This window comes from Adelges cooleyi, unplaced genomic scaffold (assembly GCF_023614345.1).
Source record: "Adelges cooleyi isolate 19-005CV unplaced genomic scaffold, UGA_ACOO_1.1 ACOO_flye_CR_arks_rails_tigmint_CR_PRNA_9, whole genome shotgun sequence".
Taxonomy (NCBI): domain Eukaryota; kingdom Metazoa; phylum Arthropoda; class Insecta; order Hemiptera; family Adelgidae; genus Adelges; species Adelges cooleyi.
Window position 1 is genome coordinate 5316467 of NW_026096579.1, and position 23810 is coordinate 5340276.

The window sequence follows — 23810 nt, forward strand, 5'->3', positions numbered from 1 at the left end:
CCATCAGCATTCTGTCCAACTAAACGGCCCCCGTTGTTACAGGCATTTACGCACAATATACAAACATAGTTCTACCTGACCTAAATATACGCAGAGTTAGACCGCTGTTCGAATAGAACGTTATTTAAGTAATCATCCAAGTTATTTCAAAAGTCTGTAGGTGCTTTTTTAAGTAGTTATATTTTTATAAAAAAAAACGTTATTTTTTAAAAGTACGACATATTATAGTATATTTTCAAATAATATCCCAAAGCAGCACTCGGAGAAAATCCCGTACGCCGAAACAATACAATTTTTGACATGTATTAAACTGTACACACAATTAGTGTACCATAGATTTAGACCTATACCTCTTATTGACGATCGACTGATTATTAACTATTAGTAATGATAAATTATTATTTTGTACAATGTATCGTGTACATAGGCTAATAACCTATAGTTGATGAAGCGTGTTAAAATAAACTGAATAAAAATAATTGAATTTATTTTACCATTTATTCGAATATATACAAATAATATATTTACCATGTTTAAGAGCTTATAGAAACATAATTTTGATGCCTACAAAATGTAATACATAATATAACTAAAAGTCCCAAAGTGTTAAAATCGTGCTGCACGTCCAGGATGAAAAGTTTTTTTTATATATATTGTGCAATATAAAATCTACCTTTTTTTGTTTAATGACTTCTCTCTTTTTTTTTTTAAACTGTTTTGTGCTTAATTTTTACCTTGTGTTAAACGTGATTCCTCGTACTATCCAAACAAAAACAACGTGTTTTGTATAATAAAATGTTTTATGATATTATTCTGAATTCTAATGACTCGAGTCTAATAACAATTTTACTCTTGCGCCTCCCACGTACACTAGTACACAGAGTGTTTAGTTTAATTTATGTTTAAAGTATACATCTTAGTTCTTATCTTTTGGTTATTCAACTGCCAGTGTTGAATACACGATATTGGGTTTTTAACAATTTATTTATGTATATTTATAATAAATTGAAAAATACATCTTAGATTCTTGCTGGGTAGTTGAGTTAAGGAAGACCAAAAATGACAAACACACTCGGAAAAAACTTGCTGGTTGAAGGGAAGGGAATTGGTATGGGTTGCGAAGGGCAATGGGGTGGGTAAAGGCAGCAAATGAGGAAGTTTTTCATAATAATAATTTTACATTTTACACAGACTCTTGTAAAATTATTATAAACTCTATGCATTTACTTCTTTGAATATTATAAATCCATGTTTTTTCTATAGGCGGAATTAATGACTTCTAAGTAATATTCCGTTTACACACATTCATCTACAACATTTACCTTAAATGTATTTTGATACGACCAATATAAAGAAAGGAATAACAGCAAATATTTTAATGTACGGTCAAAGTTTCAACCCAAGCAATAAAAGTCAACATTCGCCTGACATGCACTTAAAGTTGTAATAACATTTTATTTTTTCTTATAATCCATAACGAGTCTTACACACTACGTTTTATGTCAAGAATTAATTTAAAAAGTACTAGGAATCGTTTGTAATATAGAATTCTTTTTTTCATTTATGTTTAATGTGTTAAATTTAAATGAAAAATTAGTTTTAATTTAAATATTAGTTTAGTTAAAAATTTAAGTTAAAATTGAGGATATTTTAATTATTTTCACTATGCGTTGTTATTTTTTATTATTAATTTGTTTAAAAACCAACTATATAATTTTGGAATGTGTTTGTTTTAAAATTATTTTTATTTAAGTTGAAACTTGGTTAATAGTTGATTTCTGTAATGATAAAAAACATGAAAAAATTACAACTTTTTATTCTAAAGAGCCAAAACTTCTGGATGATTGCTAAAAAGTTGTATGCACAGAAAAAAATGAATACAATAATATTACAAAAATACTGTCTAGATATTTCACTGGCAATTTAATTTTTTATTTTTACAATAAAAGAAAAATCGATATTTGATGGTATATGTAATCGATAACATCAAGGTTTTGAATTTTTAGTAGAATATATAAGAGGTAAATAACTATTTTGTGCAAAACATGTAAAACATTAAAGTTTTATTTTCCTACAGTGACAATGGTCTATTATAATAATTTAACATTCTGTCACATTATAGTGCACACATTATGTTACCATTAAAGTTAAATTTACCTTAATTATTTTACACAGTAAGTAGTAAAAAGTAACAACGTCGTGTGATATTTGAATACCTAGTATTTAAAAATAAGTAAATAATTTAAAAAATCAAAAGCTACCGAGATCAATTTCACGGAAATATTCAGACACTTATTGTATTGACTTAAGTCTCCTCGTTCCGGGATCTTTTAATTTCTATTCTGTCTGCTTTAGAGCTGGCTTAACAGATGTTTGTAATGTAAATTTCAAAATTACCCTTCTCGACCATTTCGTTGACTACTATAGTCGAGTGGCCAGATGTGTTTCTTTTGCTAGACTTTTGTACTTATTACATTACAGCTAATCGTGTCCGAATCATCGCCATCGGCCGATACAGAGGGTTTACCGCACAAAAGATAGGTTAACCGTTTTCGGTTCGGGGTTCCATATACACACACACACACACATATGCATCTTTGTGTGTACCCTCGGAAACCATATATCGCCCCCCGGCAGACCGATAAGGATGATAAAGTGACATTTACCTCCCCGCACACACACAATGGAATAACGGGGCCGAGTGCAAAAGGATTGATCACTCAATAAAACAGGCCAAGCATTCCGCACGCCGGTTGTACACACCATTGGCTGTGTACAAATATACGACGTCATAAATCTGTTGCTCTCGGTTTCGCACCTGCCGTTATCTCAAGACAACTAAGCGTTTTCTAGAAAAATGGGTACACTTCACCTCTGTCAACCACCCGCCAATAGTTTCTACATCGCCTCCACGGTTAGGTATCTGTCGAAGCGGTCTGGGTGCATCAAATATTTGTTTGGCCAATGTTCTAATTTTTTTTTTGTTTTTATTCGTTTATATTTGCGACCACTTGCAGCAAACGATTTAGAGATGTCGACACAACGCCCGAAATTTTGTAGCACCGTAAGACAAACGATCAACCCTATTCCCCATAACCCTGTATACCACAGACTATATATGAAAACAGCTGATAGCTTACTCGGCCGAAAACAATGTAAATTTAATAAAAAAAATAACTCCCCTAATCGGTCACGTGAGGATATCAGTGCAGCCACGTGAATTAGTATAGATTATTGTGAAGATCTTTTACAACATTATTGTACGAACTCCTTGTCTACCATAAGATTTAAACGATAACTGACTATATTGTCAAAGATTAGATAAATTATTTTTATCAAATCCGCGATATTATTATGAAATTGTATGCTTGAAGACGTGGTCACACTGATTTCATTTGTAAGTCAGTGCATTGGCCCAGCGAGTTAACAGGATTTAAATGACCACAGTATGGTAAATAGTGTTGGCTGTTATTTTGTATAGTCAGCAGGCATTGTGCTCAAGTAAGCGTACAGTATAAATATTGACACGTTTCAGAGATATCGATGGCTTGCGTTTGACGTTGAAGGATGATGCTTCGGATTTGAAACGTTGAAAAAAATGTATCCTCTCTATGTATATATATATATATTAATTTTACAGTGTACACAATATAAGGGTTTAGCTGTCAGAAAAAGGTATAAGGGCAACCCAGGTGCGATGAGTACGGGAAAACCACAATAATATAAATTGTTCGAGCTATCCATGGCAAATTGACGGGAAAAACTAAGGATGCAGTACCTATATATGCGTCAAATCCAAGAGCTCTTCCCCGGGATCTAAGAGAAGACTCATGAATACTAAATGGATAACCATTTATTTAAATTTAAGAATAAAATAAAATGCTTATATAGTAATAAATATCGTTACGACCGGGTCAAGTCACACAACCTGTGTTACCTGCTGTTTAAGAATATAATTGAAAAGGAAAAAACACATTTTCAGAGATTATCATACTGTTAAATTGAAAAAAATGTTCGTCCGTTGCCTTCTGTAAATTGGTAAGTATATAGGTAACAGGTATTCATTTAGTATTTGCCACATTATGTTTTATACTAAGACTTTGCACATGAACTGACTGTATCGACCATTACAAAATATATATTACAAAAACAATATTTGATTTATGTTTGCTTTGGCGTTAAATGTTTATTATTCTTAAGAAAATAGAGATAAGACGTTCGATGGTAAAAAAATCACCATTTTTGAGATTAAACCAAAATTCGAGCTAAATATAGAATATTTTAATCTAACAATCCAAAAAGTGTTTAATGTTTATAATTATAATTTATAATAAAACTATTATGTATACGATTTATAGTTATTTGTTCACAATATCAAATTTTGGTTGTCACATTTTTTTCAGGGTAGGTATGCATTTTTTGAAGAAGAAATTTTACTATAATAAAATAATATGCTGGCGGTCTGATACCATAATATATTGTATTTTTTACAATAAAGAAACCCACAAATTTCTGTTATGTAAATTTCCACCGTACCAAAGCGCAATGTACTTTATATCGTTCCTCATTGGAAACAAATTCATAGTATTAAATTCAAACTCAATATTAAGTGCCTACACCATTGCAAATTATTATGATTTATGATAGATGTTCAGTACCATTTTGACGTGATAGTATATTATTAAAAGATATAATGTTACTCTTGGTTAGAGAAAGTTTCTGTATCAAACTGTTTACCGTAAAAAAAATTCTATTTTAAAGCATTCACTCTTTTGAAATTATATCTTTTGTAATAAACCAACAGATTTTGTTGTGCTGTACATACAACACATCATTGTATTAACCAATAATACTGTTTCAGCTTTTTGAACAGTTTTTTTTTGCAGTTAAACGTCTAAGTAGACGTACCTGCGATTTTAAGCGTCGATTTATGTTTTTGGGCCTGATGGGAATATTTTTCAAATTCAATTAATATGATTTTTGGTTATAATATTATCGTCATCTGAGCCCAGAAACATGATTTTACGTTACTGTAGCTGAGAATTAAAATTGACTTAAGAAATATGCCGTTCAAAGCGAAATTATTCTTTAAGTACAAATATAAATACATATTTAAATTTGTACTTATTTAATTTCTCATAAATAAATTTTAATCTTAATAACACAAAATGTATTAAAAAAAACGTACGAACTCAACGAGTGGTATTTATAGAATTCAATAACTTTATCTTCTTACAATAATCGCATCTTTTTCTGGCTATATAACTGTTAAATAAATTCTTAAAAAAAAAAAAACCTAATGATTTCCTACGTGATTACTGTACAGGATCTTAAACCATACAATTTAACCGTCGATTGAGTATCCAAACATTAGTTTGTATGTATTTGATGAAAAAAACATGCCCGTAATAATATTGAACCACAACGGCAATTTGCCGGAAATATGAAATAATTTGGTCAGTGCTTTTCGAAAATACCCAAAGCCTACCATATAAGTACCATAAAACATATTTTTTGTTCCACATTCATGATTTTCACTCTAACATAGTAACAAATACAATATCGAACTTTATTACAGTTAAATACTCGCCCACTTGCCCCAGAAAAACTGCATGGCATTAAAGTATGTACAATCTTTGTAGGTAATTAATTCATAATTAAAATATAAAACGTGTTTCGACTTTATACAATGATAAAGCATATGCACTATTTCACCCATAGCAGATTACTGTAACAAAACAAGGAAGTCGTTTTCGATTACAATACGAATGAATGTAACAAACAGAAGTCATTTGTTGTACTAATAAAACTTATTTTAAAAAGTTAACCTCAAAATTGAGACAACAATACATTGCCATGTTGGCTATTTGTTTCTAATGACGAATTAATAAAACTACTTTTTACATAATTATGTACATGTTGTCTCTATTAGCATAATTACAATTACTATTCAAACAAGTCACTAAATACTCATGTAGGTACATTTCTTAGAATGGAATTTTTTTTTAATCCTTTAAACTTTTTTTAAAGTAAATTAGTAACATAACAATGTAGAAAAAATGTTTAGCTTATTTTTGAAACAAACCAATTGTTCTAAAAAAATACATCAACAATACATTTTTTTTAAAGACTTTACAAAGATAAATCTGTAATATTTTACAACTAAAAATATGTATGATAAAGTTTACATGTAATATCTGTAAAGATGTTACCTGAAACTACAGATGACTTTAAGATTTTTAAAAACATAATAATGCAATAATATTATTTATTTATTTTTTTAATAAATCCCGTATACACAGCAATTTGTATGTAACATCTGTAAAATATGAGATTCAACAGTCAACATTATTATAAGTATACAATATATTTTTATACATAAAAAACAATAATTAATAGTGTAAAAAGTACATTCCTGAATTCTATAGTCAATATACTTAATTCGTCCATAGATATTCAACTCTAATTTGACGGTTATTACTTTGTGTACTTATTTACAAAAATAATTTTAGCTATTTTTGACTTAGATTTCATTTATCAATACATGGTAACATACACAATAATTAGTATAATATAATATACATTGTTATATTGTGTTTTACCACGCAATTTTAGTATACAAAAAAAAATATTATAACTTATATAATAATTGAAAAAATTAATAAATAGATATCAGACATGTAGCTCGAGATTTATACTCCCACGATAAATATTTAATTTGTAATAAAAGATTGACTTAATTTTATAATATAACAAAAGTTGATTTTTTTTAAATTGAGCTGTTCAGTTATTAAACAACTAAATCCCATTTTAAAAGAATGTTTAAATTATCTTTAACAACATTTAATAGACAATTAAGTGTATAGTTATTAATTGTACACAAACATGGACGTTTTTATACTTAAATAACGAAAAATGATTTGAAAAAAATTAATTATTCAAAACACATTTGCAGTTACAGCATCAAATAAAGTTATTTTAAATACAATTTTATTTAATTTATTACTTTAAATCAGTTTGAATAATTGTTTCCTTTTTATTCAAATAAAAATGATTTAGAGTTGAAATTGAAAGTTTATCAAATTACTTTTCATTGGTTACTTAAATTTGTTCATAAATAAATAAAATTGTATTTATTATTTGATCTTTAATTACAAAAATTGTATTTTCAATAATTACTTTATTTTTATAATGGTCTGGTTTGGTTGTGCACTAGAAAAACACTAACAGATATTAAAATATACGTCTAAAATGTTAAACATTCACTTAAAACCTATTTTTTGAGATGACAATGATATAATGAGAAAAATAATGCTATACTTAAAAGCAAATTTAATAATAGTAGTGACTTCTCGAAGTATAAAACAATATTTAAAAGTACTGCGAGAATGTTTTAAAATAGTTTTAGGCCATAAACAGTTTAAAAAATTTTAATAACATTGTAACAAAATAAATATTTTTTTTAATGCCATATGAGTTATGACTACTAAGGTTAGGCAGTGATTTATAGTTGTTTGTAAACCATTTTATGCACCATTTATGAAAATAATATAAATTTTACTAAAAGACTTTTAACATTGTTTTCTGGTATCAGTATCACATTAAAAAGTTACTTAACAACTAAGTTGTGCTAAAAACTAGAGTGTGTGACATTTGATGAATGTATTATCATCGATAGTGAATATTCAGACTTTCATCCAGGACGATTGAAATATCAGCTAAATCCATCGAAGCAGTCATATGATATCCCATATTACTCAGCGCAATGAAATATTCAAAAAATGCAAATATCGTATACACTATAAAAAAATACAAACAACTTTTATAAATGTGTAAGAAATATTCACTTGGATATAAAACATTGATTCATGTTAAACTAATGTTTTGGTTTCAAAGCTCTGATTATATACCAGGAACAAGTCTAGATAGTTAAACAGATATCTTTGATTTTTGTGTTTTTTTATGGCTTTTTTTTTTTTGTCGACAAACATGCAAACATTAATATGCAAGCTCGATCGGTCAAAACATAAAATAAAGACATTTAAAATTGATTTGTATGTATCGTTGGTTCACTTACATCAATCATAATTTTCACCGTTAACAATTAAGTCTTACCTCCAGGCTCGCAATAAGCATTATGACGCACAAAGGCTGAACCGGCAAATGCAAAACACACACAGTTGAATATTGACAAGTATATTTTGTACTTTAATGATTTTGATTCTACTTTTGTCATTATCATTTTTGGACATCGTCCTTTTTTCAGTAGCGTACAAGATATCAACATATTTAGCTCAGAAGCACAGATAAACGTAAAAAAACTTTTTTCGTGGATGCCTAAAACAGAACCGAAAAGTCTAAATAATAGTGTAATATTGTTACTGTACAAATTGTATGTACTTTATTGCAACTTACTGAAGTATTTTATTGAAGTAAATATCGACAGGGATACCAATGAACATATTTCAATAATACTCAATACCCATATTAGTAAAACGCACCACATGAGCGACGGTTTCACTACTTTACTGTAATACTGATAGTACATACTAATAACGGCTATCCTGCAAGGACAATGAGCAAATATTATCGAAGTCCATAAAAACTGTTGAGCAGGATACTTCCCAATAGCTGTTGATATTGACGGTAGATAGTTTTTAACCTGTAATATTATAATTAAAAGACAATAAAATATATACAATATGTAAATAATTAGTGATCAACTCACTCTGCAATGAGTCCCTGTCGAATCTTCTAGATTAAACCATACCGTCCAAAAAATACAGAAAATGAAAGTGCAAAATACACTAAGCATTGTATACAAACAAAGTTTGGGCACTTTAATTTTAACCAAATATTGTTTGTCTGATTTTTCTAGGTTGGCTATTAAAGTGTTCATTTTTAACTTGTGGTATTTCACTGTTAAACAACAATTAATTAGTTAAAATTTATTATGAGTTTATTAGTTAAAATTGTACATAATAATAAAACTATAATAATCTAACCCAATATAAAGTCTTGCAACGAGTGACATAAAACTAAAAAATTAAATTATCGAAAAAAAATTAAAAATTGATCAACTACCTAACCTTTAAATTTTGTATAGAGTAAAAAATATTCTTAAATTTTCTACTTACCAAAATAAACTGTACTTGATTATTCAAAGAACTATAATGTATTATTAAAAAAACTAACTTTATTTATGTTTTTATTTTATCCTATTAGCTAATAAACAAATTAAAAAACATGGGTGTAAAATTGACTACTATGAACATAGTAATCGTTTTGCCTTAGAACTTATAGATTTGAATTCAATTTAAATTGAATAATTATTATAAGTAACATTATCAAAATAAAATCAGTCGTGATAATTTTGGTTTAACAAGAAATTAGTGGTTTCTGCGGTTAACAAAAACCAGTAAATCACTTTAAATCACTTCACATATTTCTCTTAAGTAAATATTATGTTTATCAACTGATATACTGATAACTGATAAGTGATAATAATAGTAACCAACATCTCACGAAATATTACCAGTTTGAGAATTACAGCATTACCAATTTAATAATAATACAATTTCAATTTCAATTTGATCTATTATTCTAATTTAAATTTAGTAATTGATATAAGATTTGTTAAAAATAGTAATAAATTCATGTTTGAAGGAACAATGGTCATTGGCCAATAAACATGTTAGGAATTATCCAGAACCTACCCGATAAAGAGCGTGAATGAGATTTCAACAATTTACCTACAATGAAAAAAAAGTTATTTTCTTTCCAAGTTATAGTTATTTTAAAAATACTTATACATTTTTTCCAGAATACCTTTACTATTATTGATGTAAACCTACCTAATTAATACGATTACATAATACAAGACCGTAGTAATTAGAATTAGGGTTTAAATATTTCAACCGTGGTTAGAAATCAACACACTATAATATTGTGCGAGGACTATTATTATAATTAAAGTTAAAAACGGTTAATTTAATTATTAAATAACAGGTATTTCTACTATTATTTTGACAACAAAAATAAATTCTGGCAGTTGGTCTGATGCAATTACTTTGGCAATTTATAATGATTTTTCACGATTCAAGAAATATTACAAATTTACTGTAGTTACTTACTTTTTGCGTCTATTAGTCTTTAAACAAACAAATTTTAAATGGAAATTATTTAACTGTAGTTTAAATTAGGCTTGTACTTCACTTAAAAAAACTATGCATTTCCGTTAGGTTTAGTGACGAACGTACATTTACTGGCGCGAAGCAGAGTTGTTATAATATAATACTATGTTTGAACATAATATTATATGACGTCATCATTTAAAATATTTATAGCACCTTCCGATAATGACAATGTGAAATATTTATCGAGGTAACAAATTTGTTTCCAATAATCAACAAATGCCAATGTATATTATTTAACCTTAGGTGCGTTGTACACCTTATGTAATCTGTTTGTAATTATTATATAGAACGTTTAGGTTTGAACAAATTACAGGAATTCACTTAACATGAACCAGTTTAGATTTCGTAAAATATTTGGGTACGTTAATCCGATAATGAGCAATCAAAAATACTGTTATTGTTTCAAAATTCAAACTATCTACCTAAAAAATTTAACTTTATACGTTTTATCTCTTGAAAAACATACTCCAATTGTAATTTTTTCCTGATTTGTCTATGTAAAAGATAAAAAATCGATTTTCCAGGAAAACTAAGCTAAAAAGTGTTAGAACTCCAAATAAATGTATAAAAGCCAATATTTTTTCTTGCATTATTTTTGTTTTTTTAAAGGTCAGCATCGCTTTATTCGACGGACTAAAGAGTAGCAATCGAAAGTAAAAGTTAAAATTAAAAAACTATGATAAAAAAACCATTGGGTTTTAACTTTTTACAGCGATGTCCACATATTTGTAAATAGAAAATAAATCAGTACCCAATACTATAACCCGTTTTAACTACTATCGGTGATTAAAAATTATAATGTATAATGCTATTGTGAATTGATAATCTGATGGTAATTATTTGCTAGTCATTTAATTTTGAGATTTCAATACATAAGGTTGTGGCGGCATAATAAGTTTTAAAGTTAAATAAATATTTATATACCCACAAAGTGTTTAATTAGACATTATGTAAAACTAGTTTTCCATTAAAAATTAATTAATTTTGTTTTAATGTCTATGTAAAAAATCATAAGAACAATATGTGAGGCATCCTAAATATATGGTATTTTTTGTTAATTATCATTATATCCATTAATAATTTAATATTAACAGTATAATAGTAAATATTTAATAAAAACATATTACACAAATAATAACTAAAATTTATAATTAACATAATAAAAATATTATATCTAACAAAACAAAATGTATATTAGGTATCCAAAACGTGAGCTTTGCTATTTATTTTGAATAACGTTCTACTAGAATTAGAAGTCTTGTATTGTTTCACTATTTTTTCCAAGGTATTTAAACGTTTTTTCAATCTTAATACACGTTGGTTAAGAACTTTAATTTTTCTATCTTTCTTCTGAAGTGTACTTTTGGCCATTTCAAAGTACTCGACTGCTTTACTCAAAGTAGTCAGATCTGTGGGTTTAATATCACCAACATAGGCAATTCTTTTCGCTTTTGTCATTTCTGAAATAATAATTTTACAAATAAAAAATACTTATTATTTATTTATTATAAATTAATAACAGGACAAGCCTATAGTTAACAGCCTATTAAATACAATAATAGGTACAATTTACAAATGATATAATAGCAATTTTTCTTTAGAAAAAAAAAATTAATATACATTTATACAACATAGAAAAATTACATGCAGTAAGTAGGGTGTCGAAGATTGAGGAATTAGCAACGGGGTGGACGAGCAAGTTGAGCATAAAAGGATTTTAAAATTTACTAAAGATCCTCCTCTTATCTTCTTTATATGTTTTAAAAGATAAAGTGAACAGGCAAAGGTAATTCCCAAATCACATACCGAGTTTCCGGTGGATAGAAGAGCAATGTTATGAAAAGAATAGAATTTGATGAAGGAACGATGACAGGAATAGGTCATAGTGGAACATTTGGAGAAGTTAAGGAAAGGTCCTTACGACTCACTCCAAGTAAGTAACTTTGCATGATAAAGAACTAAAATAAGAATGTTAAATATACAAGTATGCTATGTTATAAAAGCTTTATTTTTAATGAATGTCAGAAAGTTTTAATTAGATATTTAGCATTTGTATAGTTCTACTTGCCTGAGCATTTTGATGAAATTTTATTTATAATTGGTGTGTCTATCGAATCCTCCAATTGTAGATGTTCCTGTGTGTGCAACACTTTAACCTTTGTAGTGTTATCGTGGTTTTGCAGTGTAATCTCGTCAATTGGGATTCCTAAAAAATAATCATTCATTTAAAATTTAATAGAAACTTTGACAATATTTATTTTAAATCATAAAATTAATAAGTGTTTTTATAATTATTATACAATATGAAATGAAAACAAAACCATTGAAAAATAGTATGATCTATTCGTTGAAACTATAAAAGGCTGTTCCCGACAGTTAAGCGTAAAAATTAAGTATAGTTAAAAAATACTCTAATTATAATAGCCAAGCAATACTTAAGTGTTAAGCCAAAATGGCTGAAATGTTTAAAAATCAGATAAAATGTTTTTTTTTCATATATTTATGAATAATTTGTTGATACAACGATACTTTAATAATTTTCAAACTCATTTTATTCTGGTATTATAGTATGATCCTTGTCGAAGAAAAAGAATTTCAATGGTTTTGGTATATATTTACTTAAAAAGTTATGTTAAAAAAGTTATTGAGATTAGTTACATTAAATATACTTTAATATTATTTTCATTTCATACATGTATGAAAATATGAAGGTTATCATTTAATAGCACAATATACAACAAAAGTATGAAATTGTTTAAACGAAGTGATATTTAAATTAGTTAATTTTTTTAAATAATTTATCTAAAAAAAAAAGGCAGAATGACAAATTATTAATATTTTTAAACTTGTAATTCTTACAATAAGATTTATTTATTTTTTTAACAAAATATTTTTGAAACCCTCTTCTTGATACTAGTTTTGGGTACTTATAAAGAGTAAACATTACACAATCAGGTACAAATGTTTACCTATATAATCATATTCATAAATAGATTCAGGTTGTTCAGTCTTCACTTCTTTCTTGACGACAGGATCAATGAGTATCCTATGAAAGACATTCTAATATTAATAAAACAAAATATATATACAATTTTTAACAATAAAATTATTGAAATGTTTAGAAAAATAACCAAATTTAAACATTAAAATATTTCCAAAAAGTAAGCACTACAGATTAACAAATATATCATAGTATAGTAATATTTATTTGCATAAAAGGTTAAAAATAATGAAAATTCTAAAAAAAAAATTCTAAAAAAAAAAATGTAGAACTTTTCACCTTTCTAACGGTATATTACTTATCATCAGCCTAGTTAGCAATGGGCGTAACTCTAAAATACCAAATTTCAAACTAAAAGGAAAAAAACATTAAATTTATTCTATTTATTTCAATAGCATTTGCTAACTGTTTATCACACATTTCATGAAAAAAAACACTGAAATACAATTATTATTACAGTGGCTGACGCACAGTTTTTTTTTTCTTTCAAATAGTGTATTATAGTGTAATATACCAAAAATTGTTGCTTTGGAGCTACGTTATTTACTAAATAGGCTGATGTTATGTGACTTTGTTTACTAAAAACTTGAATTGGGCGTTCTCTTAATACACTTTATAAGTATATACATAAGTTATGTAGTTTTGATAATTGTTCTAATAATTAATATTATATTTCCAGTAAATGTAGAAAATTACAATTAATATAGACAAATAAATTGGTCTTACTCAACAAGATCGTCACAAGGACGTGGTATAGCTCCAGATTTCAATCTATTACTATTTTGTATAAAACTGTCAACATCAAAATGCTTTGAACAAATTTTTCGAGATGGATTATAGTCAGCTTCGGTTAAATGAAACGCTTCAAGCCACTTGCTACGCAGTAAAACATTACTAGGAAACCTGTGAATAATTTTAAGTTATTAAATATATTAAATATTTTATAAATGGGTATACATATTTTTTTTTAAAGGAACACATTTAAAAAGTTAATGGAAATAAAACAGTGAAAATATATTATATAGTCACTATCTAATAGTGTATATTTAAAAACCCGAATTATATATAAGCAAACTAAATAACTAACTTACCCATGCAAAGTAATCGATTCTTTCGAAGTCGACGTCAAACAAACAAAACAACATCGATTTTTTTTTTTTACTTTTTTTTCCATTATTTACCTACATGAATAACTTAGTGTACATTAAGTTGCAAATTGTATACTAAGTAACTAAATATAGTAATCATACTAATATAATATTAATATATTATAAATTATAATATAAATATACCCATATCTGTGTTGTCAATACTGTTGATCTTAAACGTAGATAAGACACAGAATAACCAGAAGGGAAACTTATGCCGGGACTGATATGGGCCGACATTTTGTTTTCTCGGATTACGTACATTTACCCCAATTTTTCCTGGAATTACCAGTCCATCTATAATAGTATGGCCACAGAATAGACTAAATCTAATCCTCAATATGGCAGTCGGTCTTTACAGCGGTTCATTAGAACCCCTGTAGGTAATTTTTTCAAGCTTCCCTTCTGGATATTCTGCGGATAAGATACCAAACTGATAAGTGATAAAAAAAAAATCAACCGATTTTTGATAATGATGAGTGATAACCAATAAATAATTTTTGTTAAAAATAAAAAATAATAAAGTTTCCATACTATACCTAATCTAAACATATTTTCAAATTTGTTTTTTAAGATAGACATTTTTTATCAAATGGAAAAAGAGGATACTCTTATTTTTTCGTTGTGTGAATCGGATTTTTGTCGTCTATGTGGTCTAAGCAATACATCGGGATTCATGATTTATGAAAAAGATGATTTAGCAGATCCAACTATTGCTGATTTAATTAACCGCTATTTACCTATTCAAGTAAGTATCAAATTCGCACTTACTTGATACCTAGTATAAATTTACACACTTTTCACTTTTTTCAATGTTAGGTGTCAGACGATGATATATATCCAAAGAAAATATGTATCAATTGTAAATGCCAATTGGATATGCTTGTTAAGTTTATTAATGACCTGTCTGATGGCCAACAGTTTCTTCAAAACTTATACCAGATGTATAAGATTAAACAATCATCGTTGTCTGCTGATTATACAGATAATATTGATGAAGGAATAAGTTACACAATTCATCAGAATACTAAGGATATGAACATATTTGTATGTGAAGTATGTGGATTACAATTGGCACATAAGAACGAACTAAGGATTCATTTAAAAAAACATGGTAATTTAAGTATAAAGTTTTTTTTCTTCATTAAAAGTAATATTGTTTCAACATATAAATGTTTTGACAAGTATGATAAGTACATTGTGGACTATGGTGTAAACAAAGTGTAGAATTCAATGGTTAGTTAGGTGAAATGTGACAAATAAGTTATCAAAAGGATGACTGTATTGACACAAGAAAAAGATATAACAGATTACTGTTTTTAAAAGTTTATTGCATTCTTTATTTTATTTTATTATTGAGTATTTATATTAAATGTTTAATAAAATATTAGTTTTTTTTTCGGTTTTTAACAGTAGTTCAAGCACAGGATCAAGAAGTTACTGCAGGGAGATTTGAATGTGAACAATGTAAAAAAACATTTGCTCATAAAAAAGGATTGAATACACATTTAAAAATGCATCAAGGTAAAACAACACTTCTTTTATAATAGAATTGTTAGAGCGTAAGACAATGTAATTCAATTGAAATCTGGTTTTATTTATTTTTACTTAATATCTATGTATAGATGCTCCATTTCTAAACCTCACAAAGCAATTTGAAGCCAACAAAAAACACTTCATATTGGACAAACAAAAAGTTGAACAGTTGTTTTTCGCTAGGCATTTAATGTGTTGTTTTACGAGCTTTGATATAATCCATGTCTATGCAATTATAAGCTATGTACACATTTTTAAAAAAAAGTAGTGATTTATCTTAATTTTACATATAGGCGATAAAAAGTATGAATGCGATGTATGTAAAAAAAAGTATTTTCAAAATGGTAATTTACAAGAACACATGCGTATTCATACTGGAGAGAAACCGTTTAAATGTACACACTGTTCAGTTTCATTCAGAACATCATCTCAGGTTTTTATTCATTTAAACTATGCTTGTATGAAAACATTTTAATCGGTTTCAATAATTTTCAGTTAAAAACCCATTTGAGATGTCATAGTGGCGATAAACCATACAAATGTACTGTGTGTGAGAGATCGTTCCCACACACTAATACTTTAAAACTCCATTTAAGGCGTCATTTCAATGATCGACAGTATAGTTGTGAATATTGTCCGAAAAGTTTCTTTGACCGAACAGCGCTCGTTAGACATTCTCGTATACATACAGGTATACATTTATACCTAATAATAAGTATTGATTGATATACAATTGTATGAAAATGTTTTATTACTGAATAAACACATTTATTTAATTGTGACTCTTTCAGGGGAGAAACCTTATTTTTGTAACATGTGTAACAAAGAATTTGCAACAGTCACTAACTTCAATAAACACAAAAAGGTAAATTTTTTATTTGTAACATTCCCGATATTGTAAAATATTAAATTAAAGAATGAGTTAGTTAAATGAAATATATATGTATGTATATACTATAGTTTTAATGAAAATTTAACAATTAAATTAACTTAATAGATTTTGTTTTGTTACAATATTTAATCTTCATCTATAAGTTAATTAAAATATTGTTTCAGATACATACAAGAGATAAATATTCAACTGTGTGGGAACTCACCACTAAATTTTGCAAAGACAGCTCAGATGTTGATTACGTTAGTGCTACAATTATCAACAATGAAATTCTAGATGAGCAAAATAAAACTCAGGATTTATTTTTAACTGATAATCAAATAAAAGTATAAGTGTTTAATCAAAAATTATGTAAATTTAATACATATTTTAAGTTGTTTTTTTTGTTTTTTATTTAGGATTTAAATGTTGACCTGCAAAACAGTAGTGATAACAACTTGGACGATCTGTTGAATGTGAACACATCTTTTACATCCTTAAATTCTATTAGTTTTAACGAATCTATTTTGGAATTGAACGATAACACGTAATAAAGTTCTCACTTAAATTATAATTTATATGTTATTTAAATGTTTAATTGTTGTATGACATGTAGCATTAATGATTTTGAATAGTCCTCAATTCAGTATAATATGGTTATCAAAACATTTGTTCCTTTTAATGTTGTATAAAACAATTAGTTCTAAAAATTGTAATATAGTATTTACGCTGTACTATTAATACACACAAAATAAAGTTTTATTATAAAATAATTAAATAAAGTTACCGTTTCTTTAAAATAAAAGTAATTATCATACAATTTTTATACATTAATGAAAATCAAAATTCACATAATAATATTTTTTCAGAACTCCTTCTGAATTCAACAGGTAAAAACGCTTAAAATCCTTTTTTTTTTTTTAATTTCCATTATGTAACAGGTTAAAATTTTATAAAATTATGAGTATTGTAGTATTAATATTAATCAGTTATACTATAATATTGTTTAATATTATGCTTCAATTATTGCACTATTAAACTATATCAAGCAACAAGCACTAAGTATGTATTAAAGTGTTGGGATAGGCAATTTTTGTCAGAATCTTGTTTTCACATTATAATATTAGTGTACATTTTTTTCTATATTGTATAGTAAAGTGGATTGAGGAGTCATCATTTGTTTAAGGTACTATGGTTTTTATTTAAAAATTGTAATTACAGCTGTTAAATTTTGTGATTTGATTCGTTTTTAAACCAAGCTTTTTTGTATACTAGATAGAAGCTCTGTGTTACAAAACCATAAATGTTTCTACTTCGAACATAGTACCTACAAGAAATACCGATTTCAATTTTGAGAACGAAATAGGTTGGTCCTATTTCAATTCTGTAAAGATCGAGTTCTTTGTCTACTTTAGTATATTATGTTGGGAACGGATTTTAAAATTTTTTTGTTGTAAAATGTCGCTTTGATGGTGAAAATTTGTCAAATTATAATATATTTATACTTCAAAAAATAATTTTTATTACAAACACTAAATTGTTAAAAGGATAATCGGTTTCCAACATTAATCAGTAACAGGGCCAGCAAATTCTTATCTTTGTACAACAATTAAAATTTGACCGCCAAAGTCCTACAGTTTTATCACAGCAAAAACAGTTTTTACCATAAAAATGCCTTTTACTCATAAAAAATGTTTTATATGCCAGTAAAATTATTCTCTAAAGTTTACACAAATTAACTTGAAAATAAATTGAAACGATGAAATTGATTAAAACTACAATTTTCTAAAATAATGCCCATATAGAGCTCCTTAAAAACGGCCACCACTTTCAATGACCTTACTAAGCAATCGTTTATAAGCAGTTTATTTATTTATTCATGTGGCAAATATATATATATGATTGGTTTATCAGCTGTCAATCCACTATAAAATTTTATTGACACTCTATAATAATGTGCAAATAAAAGTCATTCGGTGTTTGTAGCAAGCCTGTCATAATTATACCAAGTGACTGACGTTTAGTTAAGCAGGCGTATACAGGTGTTTAAGTTACCAAAACCATCTTTGACTTTATAACACTTCTCTAGCCTAGCCAGGTAGCATTTTAGAATAGAATCTAAGAGCAAGAGAATATAAAACTATATTTTTTTTATTATTAAACTATTTAGAGGTTTGTTTAAATCAAAATATGTTTGTATTTGGAGTCTTGTTTTACCGAACCCGATAAAAATTAAATAATATTATTATTTAACCGTATCGAAAGCCAAAAGAGAAAAAGGGTTAGATACCTTGACATCATTAATATGTAAATGTATACCATATAAAACTTTAATAGCTGTTAATGGTAAAGATTACTTTTAAATAAGTAGGTAGATAATGTGTACCTATACACAACTATGGACGGGGTTTTGGAATGAATTAATGGACCTGGCATAGTGTGGGAGAGCGTTGTCGTCGTTAGACACACGCCAAATGGCGATAAAGGGGAGTTACTTGGGTACTTTGTTGTATGTGTTGTGTTTGTCGTATAAATAGGCAGTCAATATTAGCCGATTGCACTTGATAGGGAAACGTTATAGTAATAACGCAATGGAGATGTACACTCAAATGCAATTACAACGTGTAAAGGTAGTCATTAATTTAAGTACACAAGCATGTTAATTACATGCACCAGTGTAATCCTTTATTTAGGCCTCTCGTGTACCTTCATTTTCTGTCGGCGGACGATAAGTCAACAAAACAGGTCAGTGTTTGATTTCTCCCAGTCGTAATTTTTGTTTGTTTAATGTAGACTATAGATAGGTGTCTATATTGTTCCACAAAACTATTTGTAAATCGAACAGATTAACAAACAAATGACGGCAAATAAAACTAATATATCCTAGACCGTAGTATTTTTTTTTTTTTTTTTTAATGTAATTATCGGCTAAGTCGGTAATATTCGAACCCATGACTATATTACAGTGGCCGTCGGTCGTGGATGAGGTGCTTACATCGTTTTGCACTCTGAGGGCAAGTTTCCCACTAAGATGATCGTAGCCATAGCGTTAGTCCTGGTCACATTTCACCTAAGCGACGGTCAGTTTGTTTTTTTTACCTGCAAGTTAATTTTAATAGTTGTACCACAGCTGTCAACCGACCGGCACTATTTAATCAAGGAAACGCCAATCGCACAAAATGAAAAAATCCATTAATTAATTATATTATAAATAAAATACATTACACGCTAATCGCTATGCACAATGTACCTATTGCTGTGAAATAAGTGCGTTAGTTGCTCGACCAGATCGTACACTCTTATGTTTGATCTTGCACTGTCAGATGTAGAAGAAAGCGATTCATTTTTTTTTTTTTTTTGCAACGACTTACGGTTCACTTCTTAGGACGTCGCCTAATCGAAATGAACGATTTGCATCAACCCTGTTTGTGTTCTTATAGCTCAAATCATTGGCACAGTTGGAAATGTCTTAAAAAATACGGAAAATGCGGTCGAAAACACGGGAAATGCCATCGAAGAGACGGCAAATGAAGATTTAGATAGAATCCTACCGACGTCCATTATCGTCAACAACACTAGCTTGAAATTTTCCTACTGGAATCAGTATGTATTGAACGAGCTGCAATTATTATAGTATATTTGTTGATTATGAAATGTTAACAAGTTGACTATCATTTGTATTATATTAAGATAAATACAGTACTGACTAGGGTAGGCGATAATGAAGGAACAAATCTAAAAAAAAGGAATATACCACCAATAAAATTCTACGCGTTTTTGTGTATTCGTGCTAAATCGTTTTGCATTACTTACAGTGTTCCAATAACGTTTAAAATCTAAACATTTCCATATTAGTTTAAGAGAATAATTTTTTGAAATGTATTTTGATCGTTCGGTACCTAATATCTTATTTTGTATATACCTAGATACCTGACATTTTACGCAATACAAAATTAGACAAGAATTAATATAGAATAGAGTTTTAAAAACATACTTTCAGTCTTCTGCTTACCTACTTTTGCGAATAATTAAAAAAATTAATTCAAGGCCAGAATCACTGATTATTATATATACTAGTATTTACAATCAATGCTAGAACTGTCATAGCAAATAAAATAAAAGTGATTTATGTTGCAAGCAATAATTAACAAATTAAACACAATGGCCAGAATCACTGCGATTATTATAAATACTAGTATTTACAATCAATGCCAGAACTGTCATACTAAATAAAATAAAAGTGATTTATGTTGCAAGCATTCATGCAATAACCAATTTATTAATAAATCAATTTTTATTATTAAAATACGGTAGATTTTGTTTTGTTTAAAACAAAAAATAGGTTGGTAAATAGAAATATTTTCGGTAGAAAACCTGTATTGGATGACAAGTTAAATAAAACAACAAAATATTTATATATTTTCAAATGGGTGATTACTATAAATGACATGTCATGTTTTGTTTTGAAGTGTGATTCAAAAACGTTTTGAAAAAAATGGACATGTCTGGTTATGCCCCAAGCACTTCAATTATAAAAAATAAATAGTGGCATTGTTAAGTATTGAGTTTGAACAGTTTGGTATGTCAATCAATATTTTTTTTTATTTTCATGTGCAAATTAGACTTTTTATGATACTTAGAAGCATTATGGGGGGGGGGGCATTGATCGTAATAATAATATGACTTGCCCTCAAAATATAAGACTATACAGGCGGATCTCATTAATAGGCTTGTATAACACTTTTAATTTGAATAGCCTACTTGGAAACGAACATCCCATCGTATTTACAATAGACCAAGAAAAGGATTTGCTCAACTATTGGATACCGGGACAAGGTCTGAAAGTCGTGACACACGGTTGGCTTGCAACGAGCGAAAACAGTACTGGAGTATTTACGGTTAAAACGGGTAAAACCATCAAAGTCCGACCATAATATATATATTATTCACTTTTTATCAAATAGCAATAACTGACAATCAATTTATACTATTTGTAAAAACAGCAAAATATGGCTGACAAAAGTATAACATTTTAAACTTTAACAATGCTCGTGTGAGCTGTAGAGAGCTTTATATTATATTTACTAGTTGCTTGTATATAATATAATCTTTTACGTTCATTAGCCACTGTCGTTCTAGCGTACGTGAGTGCTACCGAGTTTAACGTTATATCTATGGACTGGAGCGCAATTGGCGACAATTACATTTATCCAATACCGGCTCTGATGACGCGGAGGGTGGGCTCTGTCATGGCTAGAATGCTGGAGAACCTGGTCCGTTTGGCCGCTCTCGATCCGGGCGACATCCACTTGATTGGCCACAGTCTAGGCGCCCACGTTTCTGGAGCTTGCGGCGCTGCCTTCACTTTGGGCAAAATCGGCCGAATAACAGGTGTGTGTGTGTGTGTGTGTTTAGATCTAAACAACGGTGATCGATAGTCTTGCATCGGTTGTATAACAATATGACTTTTCAGGTTTAGATCCCGCGGGGCCCGGTTTCGAATACGTCAACGTACAAACCAATCGGTTGGACAAAACCGACGCCCTTTTCGTGGATGTTATTCACACGGCAGCAGGAGCGGCGGGGTATTACTCATCCTTAGGGCACGTGGACTTCTTCCCAAACGAAGGATGTCCTCCTCAGCCGGGTTGTTACGACGGATTGTATCCGTCTGAACTTATGGGCATCGGTAAATCATCATTGTACACACTACGTGTACTTGGGAGTTGTAGCGCCGCATCCGTACCCCTAAGGTTTTTTCCAGTTATTTTCAAGCGTACCAAAGCATTGGTTTCCTTACAATATTACCTTTCCTTATAACCCACCCTTGTTCAACTCGGGTATAGGGGTTCGGCGTGCCAGTTCATCCGGGTCATCGCTCGTATACTTACTTGTTTATTGTCTATTCCAGTGGGATGTAGTCACGCTAGAGCACACAAATTGTATACCGACTCTGTATATCACATGCGGTCTATGTTGGCCACAAAGTGTTCATCGTGGTCCAGTTACAAAAGCGGCCAATGCAAAAACAATCCGAAAACGTACATGGGACACGACGCGTCACCGAGGTAAGCTGTTGTATTGGATTACCAATATTTTTAAACTGAATAATAATAATATGTTAAACGATGGAAAAATATGGCTTCAATAGGTTCAAGCCTATTTTAAACTTACTCTTGAAGCCTGCCCATATAAACACGTACACTCTTGCATTTGGTACATTTATACAGAATAAATTAATTTTAAAAAAGAACTCTTTGGCTTTTAGTAACGAAAAATCCTAAATTGATCCTCATATAACTTAATACTGAAAAATTTTGATTTTTAAAATTTTTAACAAGTAAATGAATTAAATATACCCATGTATACATTTATATTTTAATATTAACTAAACACAACATACCGTATTTGTGTTAATATTTTTTTGAACGTTTGTTCATTATTGAGCATTTAAATGTCTGTTGTTTGTTTCTAGTGTGAGTGGTGATTTCTATTTGAAGACCGCTAGCTCTCCTCCATATGGGATAAACGAGAATGCTGACACAACAATAATTCAATCAGCACGAAAGAACGTTTAACTTTTAAGATACATAATATATATTTAATCCAATTATAATTGCCAATGGCAAATTTGTTATTAATCCTAAGTTATTTTTATTGAACGGGACTATCTAACAATAATATTATAATGTGTGTTAGTAGGTATGTTATAGTTATTAATACTATTTAAGTACTTCCATAATATTACGGTTACCTATTGAGATAGTTTCACTTTCCTATAATGTTATGTAAAATTGTTGATGAAATATATTTTATTTACTTTTAATAACAAAGCGTATTCAAATAAATATTTATTATTCAGCTCGAAGCCGAGAGCTTAGAAATAAGAATTTAATATAATTTATGTTTTAGGTACTAATTATTTTTACAGTTTAAAGTTGAATTGAAGGTTGTATAAATATAACAATTTGTGATATTAGTTTCAATATGCGTAGCTGAAGCTTGTTTTTACAATTATGTGTGTTTTTTCGAACCATGATATTTTGTGAACCTCTGAA

General features: G+C 28.5%; 4 protein-coding genes across 8 annotated transcripts; 2 read left to right on the forward strand and 2 right to left on the reverse strand.

Moving 5' to 3' along the window:
- Positions 1-7129: 7129 nt before the first annotated feature.
- Positions 7130-10260, reverse strand: LOC126846638 (post-GPI attachment to proteins factor 2). Of its 2 annotated transcripts, none has more exons than XM_050586329.1 (5): positions 10134-10260; positions 8729-8919; positions 8416-8662; positions 8116-8337; positions 7130-7799 (listed from the first exon to the last, which is right to left on the reverse strand). In XM_050586329.1, coding segments are annotated over exons 1-5 (792 nt in total). In that variant the 5' UTR covers positions 10135-10260; the 3' UTR covers positions 7130-7668. The 2 variants fall into 2 exon arrangements, with proteins under 2 accessions (XP_050442286.1, XP_050442287.1); XM_050586330.1 differs by lacking the exon at positions 10134-10260 and adding an exon at positions 9138-9434 and having other exon boundaries at positions 7133-7799.
- Positions 10261-11328: 1068 nt separating this feature from the next.
- Positions 11329-14482, reverse strand: LOC126846446 (uncharacterized). Its single transcript, XM_050585841.1, has 5 exons — positions 14289-14482; positions 13924-14100; positions 13166-13242; positions 12265-12402; positions 11329-11656 (listed from the first exon to the last, which is right to left on the reverse strand). The coding sequence occupies exons 1-5, from the start codon at positions 14369-14371 to the stop codon at positions 11391-11393; spliced, it is 741 nt and encodes a 246-aa protein (XP_050441798.1). The 5' UTR covers positions 14372-14482; the 3' UTR covers positions 11329-11390.
- A 348-nt stretch (positions 14483-14830) lies between these two features.
- Positions 14831-17457, forward strand: LOC126846445 (zinc finger protein 32-like). Its single transcript, XM_050585840.1, has 8 exons — positions 14831-15093; positions 15165-15459; positions 15759-15869; positions 16175-16314; positions 16377-16572; positions 16673-16746; positions 16938-17099; positions 17172-17457. The coding sequence occupies exons 1-8, from the start codon at positions 14938-14940 to the stop codon at positions 17301-17303; spliced, it is 1266 nt and encodes a 421-aa protein (XP_050441797.1). The 5' UTR covers positions 14831-14937; the 3' UTR covers positions 17304-17457.
- A 1889-nt stretch (positions 17458-19346) lies between these two features.
- On the forward strand, positions 19347-23523 carry LOC126846514 (lipase member H-like). Of its 4 annotated transcripts, none has more exons than XM_050585987.1 (8): positions 19347-19497; positions 19719-19832; positions 20193-20355; positions 21509-21660; positions 21877-22143; positions 22226-22441; positions 22664-22820; positions 23228-23523. In XM_050585987.1, exons 2-8 carry the CDS (start codon positions 19784-19786, stop codon positions 23328-23330), a joined length of 1107 nt encoding a protein of 368 aa, XP_050441944.1. In that variant the 5' UTR covers positions 19347-19497; positions 19719-19783; the 3' UTR covers positions 23331-23523. The 4 variants fall into 4 exon arrangements, with proteins under 4 accessions (XP_050441944.1, XP_050441948.1, XP_050441945.1 ...); XM_050585991.1 differs by having other exon boundaries at positions 19350-19497; positions 21892-22143; positions 23228-23522; XM_050585988.1 differs by lacking the exon at positions 19347-19497 and adding an exon at positions 19513-19642.
- Positions 23524-23810: the final 287 nt, after the last annotated feature.

Bases quoted from the DNA above. Each gene is read 5' to 3' on its own strand.
- LOC126846446 (XM_050585841.1), bottom strand. From the start codon at position 14,371: ATGGAAAAAAAAGTAAAAAAAAAAAATCGATGTTGTTTTGTTTGTTTG. The intron at 13,243-13,923 runs GTAAGACCAATT...TGTCTTTCATAG, and splicing joins CCTTGTGACGATCTTGTTGA to GATACTCATTGATCCTGTCG. The intron at 12,403-13,165 runs GTAAACATTTGT...ATTATTTTTTAG, and splicing joins TTATGAATATGATTATATAG to GAATCCCAATTGACGAGATT.
- LOC126846514 (XM_050585987.1), top strand. From the start codon at position 19,784: ATGATCGTAGCCATAGCGTTAGTCCTGGTCACATTTCACCTAAGCGAC. The intron at 20,356-21,508 runs GTATGTATTGAA...TAATTTGAATAG, and splicing joins AAATTTTCCTACTGGAATCA to CCTACTTGGAAACGAACATC. The intron at 22,144-22,225 runs GTGTGTGTGTGT...ATGACTTTTCAG, and splicing joins CAAAATCGGCCGAATAACAG to GTTTAGATCCCGCGGGGCCC.
- LOC126846638 (XM_050586329.1), bottom strand. The intron at 8,663-8,728 runs GTGAGTTGATCA...ATAATATTACAG, and splicing joins CGACAGGGACTCATTGCAGA to GTTAAAAACTATCTACCGTC. The intron at 8,338-8,415 runs GTAAGTTGCAAT...GTTCTGTTTTAG, and splicing joins TACTTCAATAAAATACTTCA to GCATCCACGAAAAAAGTTTT.
- LOC126846445 (XM_050585840.1), top strand. From the start codon at position 14,938: ATGGAAAAAGAGGATACTCTTATTTTTTCGTTGTGTGAATCGGATTTT. The intron at 16,573-16,672 runs GTATACATTTAT...TGACTCTTTCAG, and splicing joins ACATTCTCGTATACATACAG to GGGAGAAACCTTATTTTTGT. The intron at 16,747-16,937 runs GTAAATTTTTTA...ATATTGTTTCAG, and splicing joins ACTTCAATAAACACAAAAAG to ATACATACAAGAGATAAATA.